Source organism: Scyliorhinus torazame, chromosome 19, assembly GCF_047496885.1.
Source record: "Scyliorhinus torazame isolate Kashiwa2021f chromosome 19, sScyTor2.1, whole genome shotgun sequence".
NCBI classification, from domain to species: domain Eukaryota; kingdom Metazoa; phylum Chordata; class Chondrichthyes; order Carcharhiniformes; family Scyliorhinidae; genus Scyliorhinus; species Scyliorhinus torazame.
This window is the reverse complement of record NC_092725.1, coordinates 64,416,926-64,429,553: the sequence shown is the minus strand read 5'-3', so window position 1 is coordinate 64,429,553 and position 12,628 is coordinate 64,416,926. Positions and strand designations below refer to the sequence as shown.

At 43.7% G+C, this 12,628-nt stretch overlaps 1 protein-coding gene across 3 annotated transcripts in view; it reads right to left on the bottom strand.

The window, feature by feature from the left end:
• Positions 1-465: 465 nt before the first annotated feature.
• Positions 466-12,628, bottom strand: part of LOC140396178 (zinc finger protein 800-like) — a 162,111-nt gene continuing 149,948 nt past the window's right edge. The window contains exons 8-9 of one of the 3 annotated variants that reach the window (XR_011936475.1): positions 4,701-7,888; positions 466-765 (exon numbers count right to left, since the gene is read on the bottom strand). Coding sequence is in view for 2 of the 3 variants with exons in the window: in XM_072484440.1 (XP_072340541.1) it covers positions 692-765 (74 nt within the window). In the remaining variant the exon portion in view is untranslated. Of the gene's footprint in view, positions 7,889-12,628 lie in introns of all 3 variants that reach the window. The other 2 variants (XM_072484441.1, XM_072484440.1) reach the window with 2 other exon arrangements.

The window sequence follows — 12,628 nt, the reverse complement described above, 5'->3', positions numbered from 1 at the left end:
CCATAACAAATTTTAGATTGGAAGGGAGGGAAGAGTAAAAGCCAGGGGCAGCTTCTGAGTGCTTGGAAGTGGATAGCTCTACCCTACAGGAATCTTTCTTCAACCACTTCTTTCATTGTTATACAGCAACAATTTGAATATAGGGATAGGGGGATTGATGTTCAAAACTGAACAATATGATGCTTGATTATGTAACGGTCAAAGAAATAGAAAAGGTCAAAGAAATAGAGTAGTCTAAAATTGTAATCTTTGAGGACTACTTTCCAGTGATATGGACAGTACTGTCCCCTTCATGGAAATATGAAGAATCAATATAATGGGGGTTTGGAGGATGGGGGTTGTAAATGCCATCTAATACAATTCATTCTTCAGTTTAAAGTCTAAAACTTTCTAAAGAACTAAGGTGAAAATTTACTAAACAAAAATTAATTCTACAATCTACAACAGAGACACCATGCACAGAGCTTCAAGTTTGGATGGCTTTATTGACTGTTGCACGTAATGTGGCTGTCAGTACAATACTCTATGGCTTGTCACTGCCACCCAGAGGAATCTTTAGAACATTTTTTGTTTTACTTCCTGAATCATCTTCAGGACAAACAGTCACAAAATATAATCACAGAGTAAAATGGTGGTGGAAGGAATAAGTCAGGGATGGTCAACTACTCTTGTTGCTGCACCAGCAGCTTCTTCATTCCGGTTTGCTCTGTATATCTTTGTTCCTATATGTTGCTCCAGAACTAGGTTCATCTACATCCAATTTACCTATAGCAGCAAGTAATATTCAGTACAATTAAATGTACATTCCTTCACATGTACACACATACACAACAGAAAGTGAAGTTTTAAAGAAACAACATCCAGAGAAAATTGCACACCAAGATTGAATGTGTCTTCTAAATGAGCAGCTCATAACTGATAACTTTCAATTTTTGTAAAACTGCTTTCTCCCCTCCAATGTACTGACAGTTATGCTGAGTCCCTCGCGTCCAGACCAACTGATTTGTTTCTGCCATATTTCCTGTTCCTATCCAGGTAACAAACTGTGCTGGTACCTGGACCATTTTCTGAAACTTTCGAAAGATAGGTTTTCAAACAACGAGGTTGAGAACTGAGGACTTCTTGCAATCGGAACTGAGGACTCCTTGTAATTGGAACCAAAGGTCAAAGTGACTTGATACATCCTTCCTCCAGTTAGTTGATACCTCTCTTCAGAAATTAAAATGCAAAATTAAAGCTGCTCTATACGAAGAGGCATCAATCACTTTAGAAGCATAGGTGACACTGGTTCTGCAATCCTAAAATCGGGTACTGCAGTAAATGGTATCAGCAGCACTCGAGATTCTAGCTTACACAAAACTGTGTGACCAGATTACTTAAAAAGTGATCTTGCAGCTTATTGTTCCAACAGTGCTTTAAGGTTTTAGGGCTATTTGACAGTCAAGAATCGATTCTTAGTTGTAATAGAAGACATCTGTATTAACTATTTTTTTTTAGGGATTCAAAGGAGGAGAATGGACATTTTGTCTTTCCAATTCAACTTTTTTGTTTTAGTTTTCTATCCTCATCTCCCCAAGGTGCCAACTACCTCAGGTGAAAGCAGTTTCCAGTGCCTCTCCCTAGATGCCATTATTCACAACAGACTTAACACAAATTACCATCAAGCTATCAGGCTGTCGTGGACGTCACGTCCAAGCCTGATCTTATCCTCACCCACCGTCTACATAATCCTGCATAATGATCAACTGTAAGGAACAGTGTCTGACCTTTCCACTGCACTGAGGGGCTCCACTGAGTGCTGAAGCCAGCTGCAGCATTCCTATGACACTCCTCAGGAACAAACAATTTTCCATCTTACCCTGGCACAAGCAGGCCATCTTCTAATTGATAATAGAACATCACTGATTAAACTTAAGCTCATGCTGCCAAGTAACCAAGGTAACTTTGTGACTCTCCAACACTAGACAAAAAAAAGACTTTGCTGAGGAAGCATGGCGCTTCACAATGAAAAAAAAATTCTTGGCTGTGAAAGTAATCGACTACTGTTAACTATTAAATAATGGTAACTTATCTAATTTCCTTGGAATAATAAGCCTTATTTTAACACACGCATGTTAATAATATCATCTATAATGTTAGTTTGGATGTTAGATAAAATATCAAATGAAAAATGAGCAACAGTTACCAATCATTTTGTGCATTGCAAAACAGTGATTAGTAATAGAATGAAATTATTGCTGTTATTCATCTGCCTCATCTATAATTGAGAAACAAATTTGTTAAATCCATCACTTCACCTATTGCGAATTTCCTTTAACACATGAATTTAATGTTTTCTTTGTGGTAGTATGCAGTGTTCAAAAATTGCAACTGTTTCCTCAAAAATGTCATTTTGCTGATACCTCAATTGGAGCACATCATTTAAACTGTTAATTAGCTGCACTGCAATTTATTCTCCCTGAAGAACAGTTGAAATGTAGAATTTTGCTTTTAGATCATTGAAGTTTAATAAGCCACTGCATTTACTTAGTGCAAAGCTTGCGCAAGACTAATTTTGTGCCTCATTTTGGAAAATACCCATTCTGTTGTTACTGCAAAATATTATAATCATATGCTTTTTAAAGGTTTGCTAAACTTATTTTTAAAAGTTGCAAACTCTTAATACAATAAATCTTCACGTGCGCACACAACGGGGCATGTGCAGTGTTATATTGCCCAACAACTGCTCATTGCATTGCCTCTGGAATTCAGAAGTACTTCAACAACCCTATCCTTATTCACGTATAGCCAATCAAAAGAAAACATACTCCGAGTGCCAGTAAACATTGATACAATAGCTAGAGAGTTGCGCATGTTTAGTCAGAGGATCTTACACTAACTTTTGAGAAGGGTGGATGGGGAGTGGGAATGGTCATACGTGGATCGATATTCGTATACCTAAAATACCAGCCGTACCAGCCTCCCCGAACAGGCGCCGGAATGTGGCGACGAGGGGCTTTTCACAGGAACTTCATTTGAAGCCTACTTGTGACAATAAGCGATTTTCATTTTCATTTTCATTTCATATCCATAACAGAATGAGTACTGAAGTTGCTTAATTAAATCAAGAATTTTCCACCCCTTCAAGATCGGTAAGTTGGCTGATGGATCCAATTTAGATTGTTGGTCCCCTGTCACTCTCTGTCCTGGGGACACTTAAGTATATTGTAGCAGCTGGGTCTTTATTAACATTAAACATTGTGCTTTATAAAACAAAACACCTGGGAGTGTTTTATGAAACAAAACACCTGGGAACTTCACAGTAGACATGATTTCACACAACTTGACAATAAGAAAATCAATTTGAAAGACCTCACACCAAGTTACACCAGTTTCAGGAAGGTGATAAATTAATTTCTGGAATCTGTCCATCGGTGAGAGAAGATTCCCACCCAAATTCTCCTGAACCACCACTTATCTGTCAGCTTAGACATTCTGGGAAGCTGCAGACTTGATCTTTGTTGCTCAACAAAGTGTCTGGAACAACACAACGAGCTCTATATGATCTTTCTTGATCTGACAAAGGCCTTTGACTCCATCAACTGCGACTTCCTTTGGAAAGTCCTCCAGGGACTTGGATGGATTACTATCCTGCAACTCCTATGTGCTAGTATGACAGCAGCCAGTCTTTGGATGGATTCGAGAAAGAGATTTTTCATATCTGGATGAGCGTCAAGTAAGGCTGTGTGATTGCATCAGTTCTCTTCACTATCTACCTCCACGTGGTCACAGGACCTATTCATGACCAACTCCACAAGCAGTCATGATTGCGTTAGACTCGATAGGAAGCTTTTCAACATCAACAGGTTGAGAGCCAAGACTAAGTGACCCTCCAGCATATTCACAACTTACAATATGTTGACAACTGAACTGCGCAATTGTGGCGCGCACTCCAAACAACATTCCAAATACCCTCAGCTTCTTCCAACTCTGCACCCAAAAGGATTGGTATTTCACTCAACATCAGCAAGATGCCAGTCCTCCCCAGTATAAGCACCATCAATTTCTGCTGCTGTTATTGGTTGGGAAGACTTTAGAAGTCCTTGAACACTTCCTATATCTCAGCACCTACATTCCTCAAAAGGTCACCAAAGGAGATCCAGCACAGAACGAACTGTGCCAAAGCAGCCTTCCAAATATTCAGGTCTTCAACAACAGAGATCTCCTTATGAGGATGAACGTATTAGTCCACAACACTGTTGTTGACACCACCCTTCTGTATAGTATTGAGACTTAAGGCCACCTACTAAAGGCACCTCCAGGCACTGGAGATATTACATCAGCAGTCTCCACAGAATACTTGATCAAAGGGAAAGACAGGCAATCAAACTCCGGCATCCTCATCAAAGCCAAATTCCTCCAGCACCGTAACCATGATCATTCGGAATTAACCCTGCTGGCCTGGGCACTACGGCAGCATGACAAATAATTGGCTTCTGAAGAAGATCCCCCTTTCACAGCCTAAGAGTGGCATCCAATCTCAGCGAGGGCAGATAAATGTTTTTAACACTTTGATGGCCTCATTCAAAAGTGGGCAAATTGATACCTGTGCATGTAATCCAACAAGCCTGAAACTGACTGCATAAACTCAGCTATGGAGAAGTGACATAAGTGGAATGAGAGTGAGAGAGAGAAAGAGAAAGAGAGCGAGTGCACAGTACCATGGCGAGAACTCGGCTTCCTCACGGTAACTCTTGTCCTCTCTGCCCAAAGACCTGAGGCTTCAGGATTGGTCTGCTGAATTACCGGAGGACACACGAATCATGAAGCCCGACAGATGTCATTCTTGTTTTGGGGGACTGCAAATGATGATAACCAACAAAGATGTCAGACACTTACTATGAATATGGAAATATTCTGATGAAGACTGAAGCAAACTTTTCCACCCCTTCATTGGTGGGCTATATTCCCAGCAAAGGCAAGGTTATCAATCAGTAAGTTAACAGGTGGATCCAATTTAGACTGTTAGCCCGGGGTCACTCTCTGGCCTTGGATCACAGGTGCAGTGGAGCAGTTGGGTCTTTGTTAATATTAAAAATTACTTCACGCTAGACAAGGTCTCGCACAACTCCACAAGAAATCAATCTGAATGACTTCACACCCAAGACACATTACACAGCTGTATCAGTGAGAATGCAAAGCTGCTTCAGTGCAGAATGTGTGCAGTCGACCTTCGAGCAGGCTCCCACAGGCCAATTTCTCCCATTTATTTCAAGGATCTGGCTGAATTCAAGAGTTTGCTGTGCCTCAATTTACTGAAAATTGGTAATGCAAAAATAAGTTACTTTACAATCAATATCCAATACTATACTTTTTCAGAACTTGACAATTAAAAATAGAGAAGCTCTTCAGATATTCACAGTGAGAGATTGCTGCAGGTGTGTTGTTTGATTCCCATACTTGACACTTGTCCTGTCATGTCGAATTGAACGCTGACGATTAAAAACTGCTCCAACCCAAAAACGCAGGGTTGCCCACCAACAAATGGGCTGAATGCAGAAGAAAACAATTGGTCGTCTTGCCAAACATTAATAACCACATATATTTCGAGACTTAACGTCGTTCGGTCATTTTTAAGATTGTCCTGGACCACTAATCATAAAAGGAGGCAGTCTGTAAGGAAAACAATTAATTGACCACTGTAGCACATGAAACTACAATTTTCAGCAAGAAAAGGTTAACAGATTTTCCAGGGTTATGGAGTTGAGGGCAGTATATGGTGTTACAGTGTTTGCATATTCTTGCTATTGCTCACTTTTGCCAGAGAAATCTTTTGATTCCGAGGGCGTCCCAAAATAAACTTACACTTTAGCTGACTATATTGGACTTTTAAGCTGTACCCACACGCACCCTTTCTTAAACTGCTTCCAAAATTTAAAACACATAAACAGTCGTGGTTAAAAAAAAATCTTTTCATTAACTTAAATCTATTGCTTTCTTCTCCTGTGCATGACTATCATAACATCCATACTTTTAGTGAACATGTTAAAGAAAAATCAGTATACTATGTAAGAATTAGACATAAATTACAAACTTTTCTTGCTATCAGAATATAACGGTTATTGTTTCTAACATCCACTGTAAGCGTGGTGCAGTTAATCATATTTTCTCACAACCTTTTTATAGATATGTTAAAGTTTTGGAAGTGACAGTCACGCATGCAAAGGTCCGCATCACATCTTTAAAATATATAAAAAGAAGAAAAATGATTTCCTGCTGTTATTTACGGCCTCAAATTGACCTCAGGAATGCACAGCAATTAGAACTTTTTGAAAATTAGAACTGTTTCATGGGATGTAGGCGTCACTGGCTAGCCCAGCACTTATTGCTCATCCTTAATTGCCCTTGAGAAGGTGTTGGCGAGTTGTCTTCTTAAACAGCTGCAGTCCATGTGCTGTAGGTACACTCGCTGTTCTGTTAGGAAGGAAATTCCAAGATTTTGACCCAGCGATAGTGATGGAACGGCAATATATTTCCAAATCAGGATGGCATGTGGCGTGGAGGGTAACTTGCAGCTGGCAGTGTTCCCATGTATCTGCTGTCCTTATCCTTCTGGGGGTAGAGATCATGAGTTTAGAAGGTGCTGTCATGGGACCTTGATTGAGTTGCTGCGGCGCATCTTGTAGATGGTACACACTGCTGTCACTGCGCATTGGTGGTGGAGGGAATGAATTTTGAAGGTGGTGGATGAGGTGCTGAACAAGTGGGGTGTTAATCAAGTGGGCTGCTTTGCCATGGATGTTGAGTTTCTTGAGTATTGTTGGAACTGCACTCATCCAGGCAAACAGAGTATTTCCATTACATTGCTGACTGTGCCTTGTAGATGGTGGGCAGACTTTGAATGTCAGGTGGTGAGTTGCTCTACACAGAGTTCCCAGCCTCTGACCTGTCATTGTCGCCACGATAATACGGTGGTTAGCACTGTTGCTTCACAGCGCCAGGGTCCCAGGTTCGATTCCCAGCTTTGGTCACTGTCTGTACGGAGTCTGCACGTTCTCCACATATCTGCATGGGTTTCCTGCGGGTGTTCCGGTTTCCTCCCACAAATCCCGAAAGACGTGCTGTTACGTCATTTGGACATTCTAAATTCTCCCTCAGTGTACCCGAACAGGGCCGGAATATGGCGACTAGGGGCTTTTCACAGTAACGGCATTGCAATGATAATGCAAGTCTACTTGTGACAATAATGATTATTATTATTATAATATGACTGGTCCAGTTCAGTCTCTGGTCTTTTTTCTTGTCAATGTGTGATCTTAAAAGGGACGGGACAGGTTACGCAAAACAGGAGTCTTTGCAGCAGAACAATAAAATGCGTATTGCATGTTGTAGTGCTCCTTCCTGATCCAAACAACGTACCCCTGGCTTACGCTAAGCACGGGAGATTTGCCAGCTGTTCATAACAAATACAAAACACACCAGGAGCAGACTTTTAACTGGGTCATAATTTTTGATAATCTTGATCCCATACAAGATTTGTAGATCAGTTGCAAGTTTTGTCCACTCTCGTGAGGGCCAAGCACATTTCCACCAAGGTGTCGGAAAGAAACGTTGTCGTTCAATGACTGTACAGCATAGTACATCGCTACCAGTGGCTGCAATCAGTTTTACAATTTTACATTTGGTACGTAAAAAGGGCCTTGATGATTTGAATGCAATTTTAACCTCTCTTTTTAAATGTCACTTCATAGAATCGTTCCTAATTTCATGTCCACGAAGCTTTGGTTTCCTGGTTTTATTTCTTCACATCTGGTATTTACTCAGAGTGACTGTGTCTTGGCTACCAAATTCAATCTTCACACGACAAGAATCTCAAATGTCCGATTGTTGACATGTTATCTGGAAGTATCTGGGAATGAAGGGGATTTAAAAACAGACATGTTTAATGCACTGATGTTTTGTTACAATGGTGGTTAAGAGGTGAAAATAACAATGTCAGATTGTTTAATCCCATCAGCCTTTACAGTCAGCAATTATGGCTAAATAAGAAAGAGGCAGTCATATATTTTCTTCAAATTCAGCATCTCTAGCGTACATCTTTATTTCCTTGCTACCCTACTTGCCACTGAGTGGACAAGTGCAGCATTCATTTTAAGTCGGGTGGCATGGTAGCACAGTGGCTAGTACTGTTGCTTCACAGCTCCAGCATCCCAGGTTCGAATATCGGCTTGGGTCACTGTCTGTGTGGAGTCTGCAAGCTCTCCCCGTGTGTGCGCGTGTTTCCTCCAGGTGCTCCGGTTTCCTCCCACAAGTCCTGAAAGACATGCTGTTAGGTAATTTGGACATTCTGAATTCTCCCTCTGTGTACCCGAACAGGTGCCGGAATGCGGCGACTAGGGGTTTTACACAGCAACTTCATTGCAGTGATAATGTAAGCCTTCTTGTGACAATAAAGATTATTATTATTAAGTCACCACAGTAATGATTATATGACCTCCACTTTCATACCGAATCTCCTTCAATAGAACTTCTTTTTCTCTGTCTAATCTACTTGTCCAGGAGGATATCGAACTGGGAAAAATTCAGCAATCCTTTTAGCTTGATCGAAGTGTAGCTGACAACACCTTCTTAATCGGTATCCAATAAAAGTTCTCCTGTGAAGAACGGCTTAAGGAGTTTAGATTGGATAACTTGGCCTATTTGTTGTTATAGTTGTCACAAGCATTAAAGCCTCTCCATGCATGGAGTGCACAAATCACCTTCAGAGCCAACCAACTTGGGATGCAAAAACCTAAGAATATTTGTTGCTGATTTCACGCACTATTGAACCTTTCCTGAACTCTACACATCTCATTAAATTCCTCTCTCCTGTGTTTATTATTCGTGTCTAAATATAGGTTAAATTACTGTGTTTATTGTTCTAATTTAATGATCCAGAAAGGATCATCGCCTTGTTGTTAAAGACAAATCAAAAGAACACAAGAGCTGCTTTTGCTGCACTGTGAGTGCTACTTGGCTAAACAAAAGTAATTTTGGAGTTGGGTGAAAATAGGGAGTTGGGTGAAACTGGGTGACGGTGAAGCTAAAAAGATCGAGTGCAGAGCTGAGTCTCAGTCCGGGCAGGAGGTGAGCACATCTGAGTTTTATAAAACACCAAGGTCGGACTTCTGTTCTCATTGGCCCCGCAATCAGCGTTACAGTGAAGCAGTCGTGAGTTTTTAAAAGTGTTTTTCTTAAAGGAAGGGCTTAACTGAGAAACGACGCAAATAATTGAAAGTCAGGGTCATTGTAATACAAGTAAACAAAGTAGGGAAAGGGAAGTAAAGTTAGCGTAAGGAGGTAAGAAAATAGTACACTTATATAAGCATATTCTTTTGTTAAGAAGAGGGAGTAAATGAGGGATTGAAGAGTGGTCATTGCAGGAGAGTTCACACCCATGATATGCTCCTCTTTTGCTCTGTGACAAATCATGGAAGCTTCAGGTCTTCCTGGTGACTATGTGTGCAGGAAATATGTCCAACTGCAGCTACTGTCTAACTGCATTTCAGAGCTGGAGCTGAGGGTGGATTGGCTGTGGAGCATCCGCGATGCTGAGCAAGTCACAGATAGCACATTCAGTGAGGTGGTCACACCGCAAGTGAAGATTGAACAGGCAGAAAGGGGATGGGTGACCGCCAGGCAGAGTAGAAGAAGGAAGATAGTGCTAGAGTTCTCTATGGCCATCCCATTTATAACAGATGTACCGGTTTGGATACTGTTGGGGGAGGTGACTGTGTAGGTGAAAGTAGTGACAGCCAATTTCAAGGAACCATGGGTGGGCCTGCTGCACAAGAAGGGAGGAGGAAGTAGTAGGGGATTCAATTGGGCTGGTTTAGCTCACTGGGCTAAATCGCTGGCTTTTAAAGCAGACCAAGGCAGGCCAGCAGCACGGTTCAATTCCTGTACCAGCTTCCCCGAACAGGCGCCGGAATGTGGCGACTAGGGGCTTTTCACAGTAACTTCATTGAAGCCTACTCGTGACAATAAGTGATTTTCAGTCTTTCATTTCATTCAATTGTAAGTGGTTCAGGCAGGGGTTTCATTGGCCACAAGAGTCTCCAGGATGGTATGTTGCCTCCCTGGTGCCAGGGTCAGAGATGTCACTGACTGGATGCTGGGCACTCTGAAGGGGGAGGGCAAACATATATTGTACACATTGGTACCAACGGTGGAGGCAGAAAAAGGGCTGAGGTTGTGCAGGCAGAATTTAGCTAGGAAGTAGACCAAAAAACAGGACCCTGCAGGTTGTAATCTCTGGATTATGTCCAGTGCCACGTGCTAGTGACTATAGAAATAGTATGTTAGTCCAGATGAATGCGTGGCTGGAGAGATGGTGCAGGAGGGAGGGCTTTAGATTTCTGGGACATTGGGACCGTATTTGGGGGTGGTGGGGCCTGTACCAGGCGGACGAATTGCACCTGAACCAAATGGGACCGGTGTCCTTGCAGGGAGGTTTGCTAGTGCTGCTGGGGAGGGCATAAATTAACTTGCCAAGGGGGTGGGATCCTGAGAGAAGGTTCAGCGGGGATAGAGGCATAGCCAAAATTAGAAGAGACATCAAGTGAGTCAAAAAGGCGTAGAATTCCTAGGCCTGTTAAGTCACAGGGGAGTTTGGCAAGATTGGATGGCATTTATTTTAATGGAAGGAGTCTGACGAACAAGGCAGATTAGTTGAGGGCACAAATTAAAACAGAGGGGTATGCTGAAATTTCTGTCACTGAGACATTGTTGAGAGAGGAGCAGGATTGGCAGCTCAATATTCCAGGATATAGGATCTTCAGGTGAGAGAGGGAAGGAGGTAAAAGAGGAGAGTAAAATGGCATCACAAATATGATCAGGGAATCAATTATAGCAGTAAGCAAGGACACCATCTTTAGAAGATTCTTCAAATGAACTTAAAAACTAAAAAGGAGAAATCACGGGCTGGATTCTCCGACCCCCCGCAGCGTGAATCCCGCCGGCTGCCGAATTCACCGGCGCCGGGATTTTGCTGGGGGCGGGGATTGCGCCGTGCCGGTCGGCGGTTGATGGGACCTCCCCCCCTCCCGGCGTTTCTCTGGCCTGGGATGGGCTGAGTGGCCGCCCGTTTTCGGTGGGTCCCGCCGGCGTCAATCACAACAGGTTCCAGGCGGGACCTGGCTCCACGGGCGGCCTGCAGAGTCCTTGGTGGGGGCCGCGTGGGGATCTGGCCCCAGGGGGTGCTCTCACGGTGGCCTGGCCCGCGATCGGGGCCCACCGATCCGCGGGCGGGCCTTTGCCTTGGGGGCACTCTTTCCCTCCGCACCAGCCGCAGTCAACCTCTGCCATGGACGGTATGGAGAAGAACCCCCCTGCGCAAGCGCTGGGATGACGCCAGCCCACACTAGCACACCCGCGCATGCGCCAACCCGCGCCGGCCGGCGGAGGCCCTTCGGCGCCAGTTGGCGTGGCGCCAAGCCCTTCCGTGCAGGCTGGCGCGCCGCCAAACACTCCGGCGCCAGCCTAGCCCCTGAAGGTGCAGAGGATTCCGCACCTTCGGGGCGGCCCGACGCTGGAGTGGTTCACGCCACTCCTTGGCGGCGGAGTGGGCCGCCCCGCCGGTTCACGGAGAATCCCGCCCCACATTCTGGGAGTCTAACAGTCTAAGAGAAACAGAAGAACAGATATATGCAAATTTCAGAGAAATGTGAAAGTAGGGATCATGGGGGATTTCAACTTACCAAACATTTTTTTTAATGTATTCGTTCTTGGGATGTGGGAGTCGCTGGCTGGGACAGTGTTTGTTGCCCATCCCTAATTGCCCTTGAACTGAAGGGCATACCAGACCATTTCAGTGGAGCAGTTAAAAGTCAACCGTATCGCCATGTGGATCTGGAGTCACGTGCAAGCCAGACCGGGTAAGGACAGCAGATTTCCTTCACAGATGGGTTTTTATGACAATTGGCATGGTCATCATTAGACTATTAATTCCAGGTTTTTAATGAATTCAAATGTCACCATCTGCCGTGATGGGATTCGAACCCAGTACCCCAGAGCATTGCCCTAGGTCTCTGGATTACTAGCCCAGTGATAATACCACTTTGCCACCTCCTCCCGCTGGGGTAGTCATAGTGTAAAAGGTTTAAAGAGAGCGGATTTCTTAAAATGCATCCAGGAGCCAAGACGTAGAAGGTCGTACAAGAGAGGGGTGGGTCCTGGTTTTAATTTTCGGGAACAAAGCCGGGCAAGTGGTTGAAGTATCAGTGGGGGAGCATTTTGCAGACAGTGATCATAATTCTGTTAGATTCAAGATTGTTATGGCGAAGGACAAGTATGGGTCTCAATTCAAAGTTCAAAACTGGGGGAAGGCCAATTTTAATAAAATCAGATATAAATAGGGCAGCACAGTGGGTAGCACAGTTGCTTCACAGCACCAGGGTTCCAGGCTCGATTCCCGGCTTGGGTCACTGTCTGTGTGGAGTCTGCACGTTCTCCCTGTGTCTGCGTGGGTTTCCTCCGGGTGCTCCGGTTTCCTCCCACAAGTCCCCAAAGACGTGCTGTTAGGTCATTTGGGCATTCTGAATTCTCCCTCTGTGTACCCGAACAGACGCCGGAATGTGGCGACTAGGGGCTTTTTCACAGTAACTTCATT